We start from the raw sequence: 22198 nt of genomic DNA on the forward strand, positions 1-22198 counted from the left end.
GGAAAAAACTAAAATACAGTTAAGCTTTGACTTTATGTGCTAAGACAGCATGCTAACTGCCACTGACACTCAAAAGTGAGCGATTTGAAATGCTCTACATACAAAGCAGACTCACTTACCACGCTATTAGTGACTGTCTTGAGTAATAGAGTTTTTGTTAGCATGCTCCTATGTTAAAGCCATGATACTCTAATAGGCTTTATCACCTCCATCGTGAATTATTTTAAGCCTGTTGAAATGCATTACGCTACTTAAATTTCAAACTTACTTTAGTCTAAAATTTTATGACATCCTCCACAGATCCGAACATGAAACAGCAAACTGTGACTCTTTAACTGTGATTTGTCATACACGATCAACTTGACTCAGTGAAGGCTAAGGTTCATTTGAAATGCTAAAAAACGAGTTAAAGATGAGTCAGTGACTCGTTTGTGGGCTGGAGGTCACTTCCTGTGGTTTAAGGTTGTAGACGAGGTTGTATCAACCAGACGGACACACAAGCAAGAGCGGCACTGACATTATTCCCTTTCATCTTTGTTTTCAGGAAATGCATTTCAGGGAAAAGAACTGGGGTATTTCCATGTAAGTGGGTAAAAGTAAAAAAAACAGCGTGGTCACATCACTGTATAGGCTACACTAGAGGGGGTTAAACTACGTTTTTATTGGTTACAGACCAGACAGAGCCAGCTCATCTCTACTGTATGACTCGAGTGAATAGTTCACCCAAACAATGATGGATATAAATAGAATGTATCTTAAATCTAAAGAGCGATGAGTCAGTCCAGATAAACACCATCTGCTGCCAGCTGTTGCCCAGGGGAGGGCTGAGATATTTAGATTGGTTGGTAGATAATTGGTTGTGGTTTCAAACAATGGGCTAACTTAAAAAAAATAACAAAAAACAGACCATTTTAAACAAGAAAGTTTAATATTTTTTATATATTTTGTATAATACAAGTATCTTGTATTATACAAAAGCAGTGTGACAAGTTTCCCGAGGAACACTCAGCGTCGCCCTGGTAACGGACGAGGAGCACCTGGCTGCACCCATCACTGGCTGATCACCTGTGACTCGTCAAGAGCTGGCTATATAAGCCACACGAGGCACGCCAGAAGAGGAGCGTTGTCTCCATGAATGCAAGAACTAATGCCGAGAAGAGTCATGACAGAGATTTTCAAGACATATTCATGATAAACCAAAAAAAAATTATTTAAAATTAAAAGTTGGCAGATAGATGACCACTCTAACCAATCCATTTGGTGCTCAAGCTACAACACAGTTTATTAAGAAACTGGTTAAAACATGGTCAGACATCACATCTCAACCTGTCATCACACTGCACTTCATAAAAAAAAAACTCTATAAGGACTTGTTTAATAACTCCCTATTGGCTCCTGAAGTCAACTAGCCATTCGTGTCTGAGAGTGCTTCCTCTATAAAGCTTTTGGCTCCTTTCCTATTTTCTATGGTCCGCATATCTGTATTTCTAACAGAACTGCTAACACATGGACATTCCCTTTCAATTCACAGATGAAGCCATCTAAACTGTGCAGCTCTAACTCTGTGTAAAATCCAATAAGGCCAGTGCTATGAGGAGGTGAATAAAAAACCATTCACATCTAATAATGCAACAGAGCCCAGGGAGGGGACAAAAGCTTAAGAGAGCAACATGAAACAGCTGAATGGTGTTTGAGTGGATTTTCTATATTAAAGAGCAGAGGAGAAAGGCTTATACTGATTTCTGCTGCGCTGAATAAAACCTCTGCAGGTTATACTCTGAATTGAAGCACTGTTTAGGGTCAAATGCAGTGTGTAATTATTTCAAATGGGAGATTTGTGTTGCATGAGTGCTCAGATTTTTTTTTTTTTTTTACTCCAAGCATGTCTAACATTTTTGTGATAGCACTTTAAAATGGAGCAAGAGTTTGCCAGACCCTCTTTGAACCCATGACTTGGAACAAAGCCATGGCACTCTGACCTAAGAGGGCTTAAGTGTTCTTGAAAATTTGTCTTTGTTCTGTCTTGCGAGGTGCTAAGAGAGGGAAGGCCGATAAGGTTTCCTTTTTTTTTTTTTTAGGTTTATGTTCTCTGGAGAGGGTGACCACCAACTATCAGTTATACACTGAAAAGTATAACCATTGTACTACACCATTTACATCTTAATACTTGTTCCTTGATTCTTAAAATTGAATTATTCATAAAGATCATTTTATGACGTTTCAGTTACCAGCCCAGAATTGCAGTTGTACACTATAATAATTAGTTGCTTTTGTATTTATGCTTGACATTTTAATTATTCATAAAAATGAATCTATGACCATGGCTGCAATAATGAAAAACATTAATCAGATTGATTTGTCTGTTTTCGGGATTCGACCCTACAACCTTTCATTTACTGCAGATGTACCGCGCTATTAAAATCAGTTGCATTGCATTTTGCAATCTGCAAGGAAAATGTACCAAGTAAATTTCTGAACCCTAATTCCACATAGTGACTGAAATGCATTCATGAAATGCACCATAATCATTTACCCTAGTCATTATAAAAACTCACGCCTGAAAAAGATCCTATTCAGCCAGTGAGCATGATACAGCTCTAGACTAACTGCCAGCTCTCTGTGTCATAAAGAGCATTTCAGCGGGTTGCGATTTGCTGATTGAATAACCATGTGGCATGTTAAATCACTCACTGTTTCTTTGCACATTGACCAAACTTTTGCCAGTGCCAGGGAGTGACGAATTAGGTTATATAACACTGGCTATCACAGTAGTTACTCTATACAAGATCAGCAACTATGAATAAAGCAAAGAGCTTTAAAGCGTGGCTTGGGACTCTAGATCCCAGGGTGCTCTTCTGGAGCCGTGCCTGATATGGGTGTGCCAGCGCTGGCATCCATCGGTCTTATCAATGAGTCTTTCACTACGGCTGTGCGGAGCTGGGCTGCGGCTGCCAACACTGCCGCCCCAACACAGGGAGGCCTTCAGTGCAGGAAACACAGAGAGAGAGCTAACCTTTTAAATACATAAACTCCCATGTTAATCTGAAGAGGGAGTGAAAGAGACATTGATAAATACATTATGACCCGATGAGAAATGGGAGAAATGTTCTTACCTTGGCTTCGCATTTCTTATGAGTGGCCGTTTTGCAGACTGTGGGCGGCAAAGAGAGGGAAACGTCAATAAGTCTGATACAGATTAGGCTTTAGTGGCATACAGGGAGTCTTAGGGAACCCCCGTTTAGAACAATAAGATGCAACATAATTTAATCATTTATGGGAGTTTGTATAAGTGATTAGTAGCATCTAAAATCTTTTTTTCTTATGATCATCAAAGTTTCGAAAAACCCTTCTATATAGATGTTAATCTTAATAATATAGATCTTAATAAATTTTAGCACTTTGGCATAAACTTATTACAATTTAATGTCGTTTATTTATTAGCGATAGTTTTTCAGCTTTATTTCCAATACTGAAAATGTATTTTTTATAGTTTAATAGTTGTCATAAAATCATTTGGACTGGAAAGTATTCAAAGGTACTTTGAATTAAGTGTAAATATTGTCTACATAATATTTATTTTCATAATATTAAAGTAAATTGTTTAATTTATAATCAAAACGTTTTCTTTAGAGAAGTATGCTTCTTCTCAGTATACATTAGCAAAACATAATTTTATTTTTCTATAAATAAACATATACATAAAGTTGATTATATATAATAGGGGAACATTGTATTTGTGGGTCCTTGGCATCAAAAATGTAAAAAAAACCCTGAGATAAAAGCTGAAATGGTCAGATGTTACTCACCTCGACAAAAAGAGCCCAAATTCTCCACGCTCTGCCTGCACACCCCACACTGCCGCTTCTTTTTGAAGGTCTTTTCTTTAAAGACGTGGGGCTCGCCCTTCCCCGCCTGGAAAAGACAAACACGATACTTAAAAAAGGGGTTTGTATTTGAGGCTAAACTCATGCTTCTCGCTCAATCACCATCTGTAATCCTGTCATTTTTGCCATTTTAGTTCAACATTTCACCAAATAAATCTTGCGTTCTGCTCCTCTGCCCGATTCCCTTCACTGACCTGAACTCTCCTCTGGATGTCAGGCCTCTGTCTCTCTTTCCATGTACAGCAGCTCATTTTTCAATGCTGAGAACAAAAACAAAAACCCGACAAAACCTTTTATCTGAAAGTGGCACATCTTGCGGTCAGAAACTCGATGAGGACGCTTTAGTTCACACAAACAACTCATAGCAAGCCCACTGTGCAGCGCTTGACTCCGAAATACCTGACAGCCACATATCCTCCTCAAATGCTAATTTGTACGTTATCACTTCTGATGAGGCTCGGGACTAACAGACAGACTAACTCGTCATGCAGCATGTTTGTACACTGGGCTTGGTTTGGTTTTAATTCTGTACGACGTCCCACAGCCGAGCAGCATAATGCAGCCTTGTGTTTGGATATGCATTTTTCCATTTGGCAGAGTGTTAGAGGGGTTTAGCACTCTTTTCCACTCTCTCTCTCTCTCGAACCCTGTTTGGACAGCTGTGGAGAAATGCAGCACGTGCCCGTTAGGTGCCACAGCCACAGCTTCAATGAGCTGGCACCATCTCATACAGCCACTGGAATCCCTCTCTCCACAACCATTGTCTTCCCCAACTAATATATTCCTACAGGACACAATACTTGTGAAGGCAAAATAATTAAAATGAAGTACTTTTTCAAAATCGATTTAATATATAAAAGAGTTAGAAGTACCAATTAAATTTGCCTCTGGATGATTAAGCAAATGAACATCACAACACACAGTAACACTATAGCAACCCCCCAGAAGATCATAGCACATAGTAAGACCCTAGCAACCATCCAGAACATCATAGCACATAGCAACCGCCCAGAACATCATAAAACATAGCAACACCCTATCAACCACCCAGAATACTGGGTACCTACCCACATAACCCTAGCAATCACCCAAAACATGATAACAACATCCTAGGAAATATTATATTCTGTACTTTCAGAACCTAGCAACCACACAGAAATGCCCTAAAACCTTCTAAATATACTTTACTTCATTAGCATACAGCACCTATAGTTCATAATAATGATCCTTTTTAATGTTAATGAAATTTATTGGCCCTAAAGCAAAAGTAACCGAGACGCAAAGGATCATTTGTAAGTGGTGTCAGTGCCTGTCCTCTCCTCATTCATGACCATTTGTTCTTTGACTGTAGCGTGACACAAGACTTCCTCAGTTTGACGAAGGTGGTTGAGAAACTGACTATAACTGCCTTATCAGAGAAACTCTTTCTTTCTCTATGAACAAACACCATGATCAGCTGCTTCAGACTACTTAAAGCGCATGCCCTCTAAAAGTGCCCCATGACAAATGTAAAGCATTATGCATTAAACTGTCCCATTTAAAGACCCGCGGTTACTAAGAAAGCCCTCTTTCTGGATTAATCAAACCTGATCGTCTCGTGTTATCCCTCTCAGAGATCTCTGCCAGAGTTCAGTTTGCCCATCCAAACGAAAACCTCTTTCTCTTTTACAGCTCCTTAATGCTTGGATATCCTTTCATTCTTCTAAATTCAGCTTCTAGTTTTTCCCATGTTCCTACTCTATTAATTTTCCTTGACTTTAGCCAAGGGTCAATGACGTATGAAATGTCCACAATAAAGAAAAAACAAAACACACAGGCCAAGCTACAAGATACTACAAGTACTCTGTAGTTATGCTGTGCATTCATAAGGTTTAAAAAAAAAAACTTTCATTATTATATTACAGCATTTTATTTTATATATATATATATATATATATATATATATATATATATATATATATATATATATATATATATATATATATATATATATATATATATATATTTTTATATATATATATATTTTTTAATATATATTTATTTATTTTTAATATTTATTTATTTTTAATATTTATTTATTTATTTTTAATATTTATTTATTTATTTCTAGAAAAGTTTCAATTTAATGGTGACAATTTTTATTACATTTAGACATGCTCAGAATTGGCACTCATCGTAAATATGATCAAAGGCTGCGAAAATAAATCTGTATTGTTAATCCTTTTAATAATTTTTAAAGTAGTTATATGAAATGAAATTTTCAAACTATTACAACAATTAAACAATAATAGCTGTCAAAACTTATTTACCAGAATATGTAACAAATTGATAGAAAAAAGCAATTCACAAAAATTCAGAAAATACAAATACAATACATTACATAAAAAAAAAAGTCCCATTTGTTTGATTTTATTTGTATGTCATTTAACAAACTCACTGATATACAGTTGTTTGTCAAATGAATAGTACTACAGTTATATTACTAAACTAAAAGTCCTTCAACTCGCATAAATACACTTAAAAAGAAACCATTTAAACGACCTGACAGAACACAAGTAGTAGTTGTCCTCTAAATCTGGCCCACAAGTAAGTGTTTTTGTAATTTAGGCCTATTAAGCGTAAAAGTGACCTTTCTGTGCACCCTAGTTAGGTGAGCCTAGAACGTACATTATAAAGCTTACCTTTCCACTGCTAAAGTCCACGAGGGTCAAGGACCCGAATGAAGAAATAATCAGCGCTCCGTTCCCCCGGCCCCTTTAACTGAGTGTACAAGATCACGTCTCACAGGTCCGGTGCTCTCTGAGGTGTGACGGCTACACCCGTCAACAGACTAACCTACTGCCCGGCCCACAGTGTGCCAAGAGCGGCCGAGGGTAGGGACGGCCCCCCGGGCACGGAGCACAGACAAGGAGGGACTGTTCACTTAATTTTAGCCATCCAGAACAGCATGCCAAAGCTCTCCAGCAAAAAGTACATCCTTTGAGAGAGAGAAAACCCTCCCCTTCAAACCCAAATGAAAGAACAGAAGGGGAATTGAACAGACAATCTGGATATAAACAGACACAGAAATGACAGAAAGCGACTGGCAAGTCCGTATTTTGGGAGAAACGCGCACCCACGTACCAATTTTCCCATGATTCTTCACCTCTGCACTCTCTTCTCTCCCATAAATAGCTCCAGCTTTAACAGATCCTCGCATTGTGTGCAATATCCTGCAATGAAGCGAACTTTGTGTTCCAGCGCAACTTGCAAACAATGAATGAGACCGACTGACATTTGGGAGTCAACAACATATTAGAGTGTCCAGGAAAATTATAATCTTTTAAATATAGCTTAAAACATGTGCCAAGCTGACAGAAATGTCCTCTTTGTATCCATGTTTGTTTCGTTTAAAAAAAAAAAAAAAAAAAAGTAACATGTCATATGATATAATTAATTATTGATCCAATTACATATTCTTCCTAATAGATGTTGTTATAAATATTCTGAATCGGTTTTTATTTGTATACTTTCTACTTTTTAATTTTGGTTAATGTTTTAGTCATTTTGTTTTGTGCTGTCATTTCTAGTAGTTTTTTGTCTAGATTAATTTTTATTGTTTTAGAACACCAAATTAAAACAAAATGAAAATTTGTCTTGTTAATAAAAATATGTGATATGACATTTTGATCTTGATACACAGCACAGGGACCCTCTTTAACATGGCTTTTAGGCTTTTCACTGTATTCATGATTACTTGATATCATTATAATTTTAAATTCCACCCAAATGCATATAGTCTATGATTTAATAAAAAGAAACATGTGCCAATTATATGAGACGCTATTCAAATGTAATGCATATAGGAACAGAATTGTTTGTGTTCATGTAACAAATAAGAATCACATCACTGACCATTAGACCAATTAAAACTCCACTGAGGCTCACTACACTTCCTGTATCTGTCCCTGTAGTTGGAAGATCAAACTCGACGAGAAACCACAGCATGTTTGGTGGTGGAGCTTCTACAATCTGGGCCTCAAAGGTATAAATCCAGCCCACAAACTGGAGAACTGCTCAGATCTCCATCCTGCCTCAGCCACAAATGTTCTCCAATCAGCATGGCACTAATGTCCAGGGTGCCTCAAGCGGACCGTCCCTGCCATCCGTCTCCCGTAGGTCACAATAAACAAAAAGCATCTGCGAATAACCACGTTATCAATCACAAAATCATGCCTGCAATGATGGTGGTCCACCAACAGATGCTACCAATTACGATTTCAAATCATAGAGACAAAGAAACTCCGGCAAGCGGCACAAATAACAGTTCAAGAAAAACCGATCTAAGAGAGAATTCAGAAGAGAGAAGCATCAGTGAGGCTGGATGAAGGGAACGGAGATCTTGGACATCAAACTGTCCTCATGTGACGAGCCAATAAGAGAATATGCGAGCACCGGATTAACTGCCGCTATAACCTACACTTGCTGAAAAAGTGCTTTTAATGCCAGAGGAATTAGCTTTCCTGCCCAAAGAATTCACAAGACGTGTTTATAGTGGCATGCAATGGCCCTAAAAACCTGCCATTTTTTTTTCATTGCAGATTAGAGGCCACTATTTTTTTACTTTTTGGGACGGTTGCTATGCTATGCACTGTCAGAAATATCCTGTTGAATTTAGGCTTAAAAAACATGACCGAAATGACAACACGACAGCTATAACAGAATTGCACGTTGGTGCATGTAAATTTTTAAAACTTAAATGAACTCATTAAAATTTTAAATGTTAATTTACCAACCTGCTTGAGCTATCAAAATCCACTTTGTACCAAATGTGTTGATAAACACCAAAAATAATAGAGGTGATTAAAATGGAAAGCTAGAGAATGGGTTTATCAAAAGAGGCCTATCCATTTGAAATATGGAAAACAACGTCATATATAGATGTTTTAGGGTCATACAAAAAAGAAAAGACCATCATGGTAACACACACATGGCACTAAAATGCAATAGACATTAACTAAATGACACAAAATAGAAAAAAACCCTCCCATAATATAGTCAGATCTTTAAAAAATACTATTTTAAAATGTATATGTCATCATTGAATAAGTGATGTGTCACACGGGACTATTTCACTGGAAATTATATTCATAGTTATTACCTGCAAAACATAAATTTTATCAGTACAATGCAACATAATTACATGTAATACAATGTTAAAACACATGAACATGTATGTTTCGTTAAGCTACAACTTTTTACCTCAATTCAAAGAAAAACCCAAATCTCTATGCTATAATCCTCCTTTGTACAAAACAACACTTTTTTCTTAAATATATACATCCGTGTGTGTGTCGCAATTTGACAACACTAGTCATTAGCCATTTTAATATTCTTTTTTTAATGGGTCCCATGTACGTTTTAATGCCTGAAAAAAGTCTGATTGCTTATAAAATCTCTTTCCATCAAGCCCCACACTTTTAGGCCTCGTCCACATCTGCAGCACAGCGTCCTGCTGAACGCACCAAACATTTAGGGTTAATAAAGATCGAGCATCTCAGCTGGGGAGTATAAAAAAGTGTTACAGGCCTTTTTCCTCACTGAGGGGTGGTAAAGGGAAAGGAAGAGTGTGTGTGTGTGTGTGTGTGTGCAGGGTGGGACAGGCAGTGGAAGAACAGAGACTGCCTGTTCCAGTGATGAAGTCAGCGTAGCGCCATTACATGCTTCCCGCGATAATCAAATATGTCTCCATGACAAACAAACACACGACGATCAAAACACAACACATCAACCTATCAGCATTAGCACGAAAACCAATCAACCACTAGAACTGGTCATCAAAAACCAAATCTACCGAACACGGGATGCGTCCCGTTCCGTGATGGTTACAGCCCCGCATCCTCAGGAAATGACGGGCTAATCTGCGCATCCCATTGTGCGAGTTATTATTTGCGCTTCCTCCCGTAAGCCCGTCACACACTACATCACACAGCGGTCTATTAGCGTCGGACTCTTATCAAGAACTTGCTCTACTGAACAGTGTTGTTGTTGTTGTTGTTGTTACTATATATATAACCCACCAGAAAGCCAAGGGAGAGTCAGAGATATTAAGGCGGCCCGATACAAAGTACAATCGCTCGCACGTATGTCCGATTGCTCATCAGGAATTCCTGTGGCGTGACTTTTACGTGAACCTTTATGTCAGTAAACGTTCGCACACTATAATCTAACCTTGGCGGTCGGTTACAGACTGTTTTGATTGAGAATTTCAATACGACGTGAAACCTGAAACTTCAGAAAGAACCAAGTAAAACACACTAATCAGTGACCACACTCTTTATGACTATACATAAATGGCTCAATATGCTTGTAAAGAAATCCCCCTGATTATGGCTTATATCACATAGTAATTACTTGCTACTTTTTTTTTTTTTTTACTGCCCTAAAATCAACATCAAGAATGATTACATCGTGTTGCTTAGTAGCATTTCTATTGTACTGCTCTCTTACGAATCTCTCTCCTTGGGCTCTTCTATTAGTTAAACGGCACGAATCTCTTCAAGCAGACCAGTTTATAGATCAGTACGGTATAATATGGTTCGCATTACATCCGCTTTGTGTATTCAGGTGGATACGCTAAGCTGAAATAGTCCGTGCGAGCTCTGATTTTAAGTGACAGCTCACAGAAAGTGCATGAGGGAGAGAAACACGGGGAGAAGTCCATTTAATTATAATGTAATGCAGGTTGCAAATTATATCAACTATTTACTAAGCTACTAACAAGCAACCAGCCCATGGAAAATTAAAGCCTTTCTGACATTCTCCAAATAGTGGTCACGTTTAATGGCTGTTTAGCTGTATTTAGAGCTGTACAGCAGAAGAGCATCCTTCAGTGACGATCTCAACCAATCTTGCAGCGTACTATTCTCTTATGAATCTTCTTTTGCATTGCATTTTGCATCTTTCTTCGCACAACAATGACAGCAAATGGATATACATGTACCTGCTTCAAAACATTATACTAATATACCTGTACTGCATATCCAAAATGCATGATATTATCATGGCAGTAAACCATGTATGTGTTCAATAGCCATAACACTTGCTTGGTATTAGCATTTTTATACACATTTTTTTAACACATTTATTTTATATTATATTATATATATATATATATATATATATATATATATATATATATATATATTTTATTAATTTTTATTATTTTTTTATTAATTATTTATATAATTATATATATATATTTTTATTTAGTTTTATTTTTTTATTTAGTTTTGTTTTGTTTTGCCCACTGCCATGTTGAAAAAAATATGAAAGCATCCCTTTACATTATTAAAAGGAAATTGTATTAGAAACAATATAACTGACTTAAAAAGTTAATAGTGCAGGTTTACAGTATTCTGTTAATTCCTGTCTAGGCAGTAAGCTCACTATGTTTCGAGACACAGCCGTCGTCTCTAGCGAGGCGTTTAATGCATGATGACGCAGTAACTATTAGTTACCAGCTCGTGAAGTCATATGATGACTCTTTCTTTCTGCTCCAATTTTCAGCGGAGTTTCACCCCTGGCAAAGAGTGGGAAAAACCAAAAGCGGCGCGTTTCCTTCCAATCCTACACCTTTTTTTTTTTTTCATCGACGGCGTAACGACAAACATACGACCTCGAACGCTGCTTTCAAATTAGTTCTTGCCAGACTTAATTAGCAGAGTGATAAAACTGTTAAGAGTTTATGAGGGTTTCGCGCGCGGTTACGTAAGGCGCGTGATCGTCGTCCCTACAGAAAGAGAACGAGACTTCTGCTGCTGTGCGTCTGACGTGTTTCATGCCCCGAGAGCGAACATGGAAACCGCGTGAAGACCGAGACAGCAGCGCCAGTGCCAGAGATTTCCATTTACAAGCACACCGTGCACCTTATACTTGAGCGTTTATTCACCGCATGACACAACAGCGCATTATATGAACTCCCGTATCATATTTACAGTTGAAGCCCAAACCAGAATCGCTTTTCTCACAAGCGCTCACCTACTGAATAGGATGCTGTGACGCATAACAGAAGAAAACTACACATCAGACCAGTGTTGCTCCTAATATATTACATGCATAGCATTTAATAAGAGCGCTTTGAATGCATTAACACTAAAGAGATATCATTTCATGTCAATTTCTGTACATTCAAGACCTCTAAACAAGTCGTCTTGGATCCATAATGAATGAAAATACTGTACCTTGCTCATGTTTTTGGAGAATATTCCAGCTAAAAAAGGTTTCCTTAAAGATTTCATGGGCTACATTCCCAATGAGTCAATGGAGTGGCACTCGACTACTGATGGAGTTGTTTTCTTTACTCTTACTAAACTCATAGTCTGGCAGTGGGAGGAGCTACGGCGGGAAAAGAACGCTGTGGAATGTTGTTACTGGAAGCAAACTTTTCTGATTGGCGGCATCCGGACGAATCCACAGCCGATTGGATGGAACGCAAATTAGAACCTTTATGAATGCGGCGCTGTTCTACTACAGATCTTTCGCTACAGCATCACCTTATGAGTTTAGAGATTTAGCGTTAGCTTTTAATTAAGGTAGTTTCATTTAGCCGATTCTATCATCTACATGCCATATAATATCATACATAACGTTCTGTCATATTACGATGTTCTCTTATTCAACAGGTCACTGTGGTATTATTAACACAGGTATTAAACATCTTTGCAAAACAGGTTTAGTTATTTATGGTTATACATTACCTTGCTTCTGATATGTATTAGACGGGTTTTATTTTTAATGTTCCATGTATTATTTATTACCGAAAGTAATATGAAAACCAGTGTAATGCATATTTGTCCGCCAAAAAAAAAAAAGTGTTTGAAAGAACGATTGAAAGCACAATAGCGACATCAACTGGCCGCATGTAGAGTTACACCTTCGCTTTCTAGAAATGAAGTAAAGCTCACTAATTATTATTATTAGTCCTAAATGTCGCTTTTGATACACTTTTGAAAATACGCCAGTTCTAAACACAATGGCTTCCTATCACACATCCCAGACTTAAGGGTGAAACAGAGTTGTTTCTCGTTGGGCTTTGTTTTCGCCAATTAAGAAACCTTTTCAAACACTACATGATTAAAACGAATTGCCCAAAATAAAAGTGATGAATGCAGTCCATCTGTCTAGGAGCAGAATAAACAGAAACGTGCTCTGAGGAATTGCAGAGCCAAGCAAACGCGAAGCCCCATACAAACAGCACGTGATGCGTGACATTGATGAATGCCTTCATGAAACGAGCTCAGCGGAAACAGAAAACATTACGACTGATGTGTTAAACATCCAAGCCTGCATAAATCAGCAAGTGGCAATGCATTATTGAATGTTTACATGAATTACTTAATGTCTGAACTGGAAAGTCCATACGTGGGTATGTGAATTAGGTTGTATTTATTTTATTTAAATTCAGTTTAATTTTTATCTTATTTTATTTTATACAAGACCTGGATCATTTCTGACCCCGTAACGCCCAGGCAATATTTATTTGATCATTATTTCGTTGATTTTTATTCTGAAAAAGTACTGCGCTGTTTAAAGACAGACAAGAAAATTCCAGTAAACGGCATATCTTGACTTTATTTCATTAACATATGGGAGTAATTATGCAATTATAAACATGTTTTGACTTTTATTAGACTAAGTCGGGATATGCTGCCATTTCCCAAAACATAAAACATGAAGATAAGAAGCGTCTGAAGTTAATCGGTGCAGAGATAAAAAATTTAAGAAAACAAAGCACAATTTGGGAAGGAAAGGGAAGAGATAAAGAAGGGAAAGGCAAGGAGAAAGAAAGCACGAGTATCAGGTGTGGAGGGAAATTATACAATCCAATTAGGGAGAGTGAGAGAGTAAGTCTTGTTGAGAAAGGGTAAAGAGAGACAGGATGTGAAGGAGAGAGGGGCCCTCCAGCAGACAAACGCTTGAGAAACACGTCCCCATCAGCAAGCCATGTGCACACAAACTCACACTGTTTACAGAAGCAGCCGAGAGAGACCTCTTTGTCTAGAACTCATGTTTAATAATTAAAAATAGAGCTGCATTTGTCTGCATTTCCTATATACATGCTCTCTCCCATGTTTAAGGTCTGGGATTTAAACAATCCCACAGCACATTACTTTTTGGCAAGTAACTCATTCCATATGTTGGTGCTATGGAGAGGTGTTATTACTTGAATCAGGCGCATGCTTTTCACGTGACAGATGATGAATAGGGGAAATATATTGTCGTTTATTTTATTTCTGCGTTATTAGTAAATGATTTCCAAATGGTTTTTAAGGATTTACATAAAAAAATATATATGTGAAGAAGTTTGTAAAACAATAAAATCTATGCACGTGAAAAGTAGTAATAAATAAATGTAAAAAGAAAATCATATTAAATTTAAGGTAATTTCCTTATAAAAATTACTGGTGGTTTTATAAAAATTACTGTAAAATAAAAAACTCCTAATATTAATATTTTTAAATATTAATATTAAAGACTGAATCGTGAAACTTTAGTGGATGGTTTGATGCTATAACAAAAATGTAAACAAACAATTAATCCCAATATTTAATCATTTCACTCTGCTTTAATAATCAGTTTTAACGTCAAAAGTAATGGCATTTTTTATTTTAATTATGATTAAAAATCTAAATAAAGTCAAAATAAAACAAAACCATGAAGTATGTACATAAATACAAAAATTCAGTTAACCAAAGTTGACAGTAAAGACATTTATAATCTTGTAAAACAATCAGTTCTTTTTTTAATACTGTCCTTTTTTTGAATCATGAAAATATTAAGCAATACAACTGATTGTAATGAGTTTTCTTTGTACATAAAAGCATATTAGAATGTTTCCCGGAAGATCATGGGACTGAAAAACTAGAGTAATGAAGCTGAAAATTAAGCGTTGCATCACAGGAAGTTATATTTTAAAATGTATTCAATTATTTTCAGCTGTAATATTATTTCACAGCATTACTGTTTTATTGTTTGTTTTTTTTTTTAAATCAAAATGAAGCCTTAGTACGCATTAAAAACTAAGATCTTGAAGACCCCAAACGTTTGAGGACAAAATCTGAGAGTGAAAAAAGGTGTAAGTGGACGAGAGTTAGGACCATTACTCAAAGACAGCACCCCCAGCTGCGGAGCTGGAACCGTGTGTCAATGGAGCCATGTTTCTGCCTCACAGAGGAGACCTGTGTTCCCACAGCACCTAACATCACTCAGAATGACAAAACAGGAAGTCCCGGATATTTAGAAACACCTGTGGGCCAATTCAGCACATACGCTTTCACGTCTCAGGCCCTTTTCAGATGAATGCGCTTTGGAAACGCATGTTAGTCGTGTGCTGATGTAATGTTGACCAACAGTTCTGGATGGAATCTTTGAGGGAGAACACAAACATTATTTGAAAAAGAGGAGGATGCTGTAAGAGAGAGAGAGAGAGAGAGCGAGAGATGAGAACATGCAGAAAGAGGAAATGGAGGGAGGGGTGAGCGCAGGAATGATTGGGCACAAAAGAGCCAAGCGCTGATTAAACACAGCTGTGGAGGGAGAGAGAGAAGTAGATGATGGAGATAGAGAAAGAGAGAGACTGAGGCGGGAGTATGGTGAGAAGGGGATGGGCTGAATGTCGGGGGATAGAGGGATTCAAAAAAAAGGGCCGATGGAGAGAGAAGACATCTGAAGTCAGAGGAGGAATGGGTCCACTTTTGTGGACTTTTAACTTGCTGAAACACTTGAAGAGTTCAGATGCAAAAGCCTCTAAGTACGTCTGATGTTTATGTGTAGAGTTAGCATTTCTTTCTGGCTACTTTGGTTTCTATGCGATACTGGTACGTCTCAGTGGCTTGAGCGCATTTAGGGCATTTGAAGTGAAAGTACTTGATGAACGTATACTATATGTGGAAAGCATTCACTCAGTATCACCATCTATTTTTGACCAAGGTGGCTTTTAGAGGCTTTTGCATCTGAGCTCTTTACTTGACGTGAATGTAAAGATAAATGCCTTTTGGCCTCCTTTTTGTTGTTTTCACGAAAACCATGTTCATTTTCACCACAGTGTCACTTCCATCACATCTCAAATCATGTCTTGTGATCAACAGACTTATTTCTTAGGAAATTAATTTTTTAAATATTTGAGATAAAATACAGACTTCTGTGTCTTGCTAACAGCTAGCACTTCTTAATGCATATAAATAATGCATTTTAATAATATTTACACTTTTTTCTATTTGACAAACAGCTTGACTGCCAAGGACAGACAATAAAATATTTGTGCTTTTTTTTTTTTTTTTTTAATATATATAAATGTTTCATTCTGGGTTTGAGACGGCTATAAAACAAAAATCATGCATGCAAATGATTTAACTTTTACCATGAAAAAAAAAGCTGAAATTTGAATCCAAAAAGGACCGTGTAGAGCACACACACTCAATATTTAAACTGATTGTTATGTGTTTGATGAAATGCTGAATCATATCCCTCTTCTCATCCTCTGCCCATTTCCCAACTCGCTCACAAAACATTTACAGAACTGCACAAACTCTGCAGCGGGCAGATGTCAGGTGAAGGAAAGCAAACAGAGCGCAAAGAGATTTTAGAGAAAAGTTGTTTTTATGACCCCGGCACACTGGGGCTTTGATGGAGTGGCACTAAAAGGACAGGGATGGCTTTCCTTTTCCTTTCAAGTGTTTCCAGTTCACATTCCTCATTGCACAAACGATTTCGCTCATGTTCCCTCACTACACGCACACCCTGACCATGTCCTCCTGAGAATATGCAGATAGTTACATGCTGTAGGTATGTGTTATGCGGTTACTATGGCGTTTCTGGGTGGTTTCGGTTGTCTAAATTGTCATTTGGACTGCTCAGAAATGTACAAGTTTTGGTGTGTTTGTGTTGATGTATTAATATTTAAGCGCATGATGGGATCCGTGGAAGAAACAAAAAAACATGTTTATGTCCCTGTATGTGCTTTATACCAGCGGCACGCATGAGTGAGTGTACGTTCCTGGGAAAAACAAAGCCTATTTATACATTGACCAGGCATTTTCCTGTGTGGTGTTTATAGTGGATGCCTGTGGGTCATGGCTGCAGTAAACTAGCACTTGTTAAAGTTTCTGTCATTCCATTGATATTCTAGGAATATACCATAAGTCCCAAAGAGCGAGGATAAACAAAGAGTGAACAGCTGTGTTTTTGGATTGCAGAGAAGAAGGGAAACTCAAATGCACCACGATGCACAGCAAGTTATTCGCAGATATTGATTGGCGATGGACCGAAATAATGCTCTTAATAGAAATTCATCACTGAAAAATATTTGGTTAGTCAAGGGTTTGGAAAACGTTGCTCAAAGGAGCCTGTCACAACTTTTTGAAAACAAAATAAAAACACAAAACATTATAAAAAGAAAATCAAACAAGATAAAATGAAACAAAAATAAAAATATATATTAATAATAATAATAAAAATTAAGAATAAAACTAAAACTAAAATAATATTAATACAATTAAAATAATAAAATAAAATAAAAACTGGAAAAGGCACTGGCGTTAGGTGCAAGTTCTAGATATACCCAAATTTATATTCACCAAACCCAAGTTCTGTTTAAGGTCAAAGAAGTATAGCTCACCCCCAGAGACAAAGAAGAATGACAGAATGTAAGACAGCCTGCAGACCTCACAGACTTAGAAGACAGAGACTGGAATGAAGCCTCGGTATTCGTCACACTAAGACAATAGCAGCTCAGAGAGGACAAGATTCTGACAAGCTAAAGCCTCTCTTTGTTAAATTACAAAAAACAATAAGAGCAATGTATAATGCAATTGATGGAATGATGTAATGATGGACGCAATGATTGATTTGGTGTGACGAGTAAGTAATGCGTCGGTGCAGCTTAGTGGTTAAGGATGTGAAGGGTCACGGGTTCAGATCCTGCGAGGGTTGATCTGAAGCCCTTGACTAAGACGCAAAAACCTCTGGTAACTCCGCTGGGGCTTAGAAAGCATCAGGCTAAACGTTAGATAGCTTCATAAAAGGGTTATATGTTTGCATAACACAGCGTTTCATTATAGTCTCATCAGCAGACCGAAATTCTCCTCTACGTGACATGATCATACATTGATTTAGGAGTATTACCATTAAGCTCTGCAACCACAGCAAAAGAAAAGGAACTAGCCTGGTATTAAAATGAAAAAGGTCTGTAAAAACAAACATTATGGTTACAATAGTAGGAGGAAGCATTCGAAATAAACCACAGCCTTATGCAAGTTTGCTATTAAAATATCAACAGGACAGTGGATGGACGCTTTTACGGTCTCATAGTGACAAGACTAAAATGTGTGTGTGTGTGTGTTTGGCCACAGACGATGGCCCTGCGGCGAAATATTAAAGTGGCATGGCTGAATAACTGCTAGGAGAGACTCATAATGATTCCCAGGCCTGCTTCACATGATCAGCTACAACTGTGTGACATCACAGAGAGGGCTCAAAGTTCCCACGCTGCACTACACGTGAACGAGCCTCGGGGACCAGACCATTATAGACTTTCACTCTCAGGCATGTAAACACACAATCAAGCCCTCCTCAAGTTTTCCAGACCTTCTTTGTCAGTGTCAACAATCAGAGAGACATTGTTACTCCAGAACACACGGTCATCCTCACACAAAGATCTGAACAAACCCCTAATCCTTAGCATTCGACTCTAGTGTGTAACTCATCCCACATGCTGTTTGTGTTACAGATATGAATGATACATCAAATCATGCTGCATTTTGAGGGAAGGTGTGATATTTCTTTTCTTTCTTTTGAGGTCTAGTTCTCACTATTAACGACTTTTCTCTCAATAAACTCCTAGTTTGCTGCTCATTAATAGTAAGGCATTGTTAAAGTGCCTCTATTATAGGTAATGAAAGATTCATATTTTGGTTTTGGGAGTCCCAAACAACAGGTCGACGTGCATGCAACACTTTCATTTTCTTATAATAAGCATTTATTTTTTACCTTATTTGTTCAGTGGTTTCAAAACGATTCGTTTCATGATTCATTTTTGCAAACCAAGCGGTGTTTGTGGCCTTTTAACGCTACAAAATGGCATCCGATGGTAAAAAATTAATTTGCATTTTCATTCAGAGCAACGTCTGACCGGTCCAACAAGTGGGCGGGTAATATGCTAATGCTTCATGTTGACATCAAAATGAAACGGCTTGAGACTCGTTTTAGAAAATAACTCATTACAATGATTCAGAGTCAACTTTTTCTTTTGAGAGAATAACCTTTTTACATGGTGCACTTTCAGACTGAACACTTCGTAGGATGTTTTCATTCCCTTATAGCTGTGTTACACACTACACGAAAGCTCATTTTCAAAAATTCATAATAGGGGCACTTTGAGTTAAGATAAAGGGATGGTCATGCAGAATAAGGCATTAATATGTGCTTTGTACGTACTAATATAAACAGCCAATATGCTTTAATACTGAGAATTGGTTCTTAAAATAAAGCGTTACTGATTTTCACATTATGTGCAATAAAATGGGGCAAAAACATCCCGCAGGCTTATTATAAACTAAAGGAGGGATGTAGTCGTATCTTGCATAGAGAAATTCAAAGGCATTTAGAGGTGGGCTATTTTGCCTTGGGGTCACCTAGAATACCTTAACAACCATGCAGAACACTGTAAGAACCCTAATAAATACACTAGGATCCATAGTAAAACCTCGAAGCACCCTTGCAAGAACGCAGAAAGCTTCAACCATTAGTTAATCAGAAAACGATAGATAAAAACATTCAGCCAGCCGAAGACTCACCAGTCTTCAGAGAACTGGCAAAACAAATTGAGCAAAAAATTAGACATAAATATTTGGGAACAGACACTGGCTTTCAAAGAGCAACTAGCCTATTCAAAATAGTGCAGCGACTACACACAGTACATTAGAATCCAACATTAGCCACTGAGAACGCCCTAGCAACCACACAACATACCCTAGCGACCCCCCAGAATACTCAAAATGTGCAAATTTTATTTTAACAACATGACGAACACATGAAAAAACAAACCAAGCTTAAAACTGTTCTATACACTAAATAAGAAACATGCATGTAAATGCACAAGATATACGTAGGCTAATAGCAAATGCATCCTATCTGATGCTGTCCTGCACTACAAGAAAGTAACTTCACTCATAACAACAACTTGCGTAACTTCTAACTGACCCCAGCTTTTCACATGGGTTTCACCACAAACAGAGTCTTGATCAGCCGACTTCGAGGCACACAAGTAAACACGTTCTCTGAACTCTTCACCTGTAAGTGAATTCTGGAAGTACCCACCTTGGTCAGCCTCATGTTTCTCCTGGACTTTGATCTCTCGCCCTTTGAAGACCCTCTCACGGGCACAGAATCTGGCTCGTCCCCACAGCTATCCGCGCTCAGGGCACAACCCATATAGAGATCTGGACCCTGCTGGTCCGTCTCTCCACGCTCGCTCTCTCTGGATGAGGTTTCTCTAGCACACAAGAGCAGCTGTTTTCGTCCGCTCACTCGAGGCCCTTCCCCTTTTCCTGGCTCTCATTCAAACACACACACATGTTCGCCTGTTCACACTCATCTGTCTCTTGTGAGCACACATATGTAAACAAAGGTGAGAATATGCCCATTAAATCAAAAGTCTATTAGCACTCTGAAAACTCTGAAAACAGCACGCGTACGGTCAGCCAAATGTACACAACTCACAAGCCAACATCCAGAGGATATCAACCCCCAACCCCTACTTTTCCCAGAAACACACACACCATTGTGCTCAAGTTCTTTATCTTTCAGACTGTAAACAGACGTATGCTGACTTCTTTTTTACCTTCTTGACTGAGATTATGCTATGTATTTTTTCCTGAATTACATATATTGGAAATAAAAGTGTGCTACCATTTTTCGAAAGAACAAAATTTAGGAATTTTTTAAAATAATAGAATGGCAATAGAATGGTTTAAAACTTCCAAAGATGTACATTAAATCTATATATAGATAGCATAATATTACAGAGATTGGAACACCTGCAATCACCTAGCAACACCATAGCAATCAGCCAAAATACCCTAGCAATCACCTAACAACTTGCAACCACCCTATCATCCACACATGAAACCCAGGTAATCACTTAGCAACACTCTACCATCCACCCAAAACACCCAGGTAATCACTTAGCAACACCCTACCATCCACCCAAAACACCCAGGTAATCATTTAGTAACACACTATCATCCACCCAAAACACTCTAGCTATCAGCTGATAAAACCAAATTAACTACAGAGTGCTAAAACACTTAAAGCAGCTTCTACTGAATCTGAAATAGTTTTCTCCGCCAGATGCACCACATCATTTAAACACAAACTCTTGATAAAATCAGAACCAAAGAATGGCTTTGAAATGAAGATAAACAAATTATCTCGAGGGGTTACAATGAGGAACATGCAACCTCAAAAGGTTGCTATGATCATGCTAAATATTTTAGAATTACACTCGTCCATTTACTCATTTTTCCTCGCATATTTTCCCAGCATTCTCATGGAGCAGGCCAGCTGAAACCATGAGGAAATGAAATGGCATTTCAGACCACAACAACCATTGCTGGGAAGCGAGGGAAGCCACAGCTCCGTAGGGCTTCAGGCTGAGCTGGTATGCGAGTTGGCAGCGTTGCTGGGCTTAGGCTGTGTAACTGAGAACCTGTGCGAACAGAATCAGCCCTTCGGAGCCGATTTACCCTGACAAGGCCTCCCAGAGTCAAACTCTCTATCTCTGCCTTTCTACGACAGTTCTTTTAGTTGCATGTTTTCAATTTTCCAGAGGACCTTTTTTTTCTTGAAGGACGATAAGAGATGTAGATGGAGAGGAGAGTTGGGGGGTTGGGGTGACATGGTGGCCTGTGGGACTATTAATTCGTACCCCTTTTAAGGCAAATTCCACTCGTGCCTCCTCGGGCCCTCTAGTTTCCCTCCCTCCTCTTTTCCTGTTCTCTCTCTTTCTCCGAATGCACACACAGACCAACTCTCTGAACACCAATGTCCCTTTAACTACTTTATCAGGTACACCATGTTGTTGTGACTTTACAGGTCCCCATGAGACCTGTCTGGAAATATCATCAATTGAATATTCTGGAAAATGATATTATCAGATCAGTCATGAAGCATGTTTACATGCAGCCTAGTAATCTATTAGAAATGAATACAAATGAATTTAACCTAAATGAAAGAGGTAATCTTAAAGGTAAAATGTGGGTTTTTTTTGTTACCTC

At 37.9% G+C, this 22198-nt stretch overlaps 1 protein-coding gene across 3 annotated transcripts in view; it reads right to left on the reverse strand.

Moving 5' to 3' along the window:
- Positions 1–20579, reverse strand: part of tns2a (tensin 2a) — a 44220-nt gene extending 23641 nt beyond the window's left edge. For 2 of the 3 annotated variants that reach the window (XM_043224350.1, XM_043224349.1), the window contains exons 1-3: positions 20241–20578; positions 3807–3912; positions 3114–3151 (exon numbers count right to left, since the gene is read on the reverse strand). In XM_043224350.1, the coding sequence (XP_043080285.1) occupies positions 3114–3151; positions 3807–3912; positions 20241–20354 (258 nt within the window). In that variant the 5' untranslated portion in view covers positions 20355–20578. Of the gene's footprint in view, positions 1–3113; positions 3152–3806; positions 3913–20240 lie in introns of all 3 variants that reach the window. The other variant, XM_043224351.1, reaches the window with a different exon arrangement.
- Between the last annotated feature and the right edge of the window lie 1619 nt (positions 20580–22198).

The sequence above is a fragment of the Puntigrus tetrazona genome, chromosome 23 (assembly GCF_018831695.1).
Source record: "Puntigrus tetrazona isolate hp1 chromosome 23, ASM1883169v1, whole genome shotgun sequence".
Lineage (NCBI taxonomy): Eukaryota > Metazoa > Chordata > Actinopteri > Cypriniformes > Cyprinidae > Puntigrus > Puntigrus tetrazona.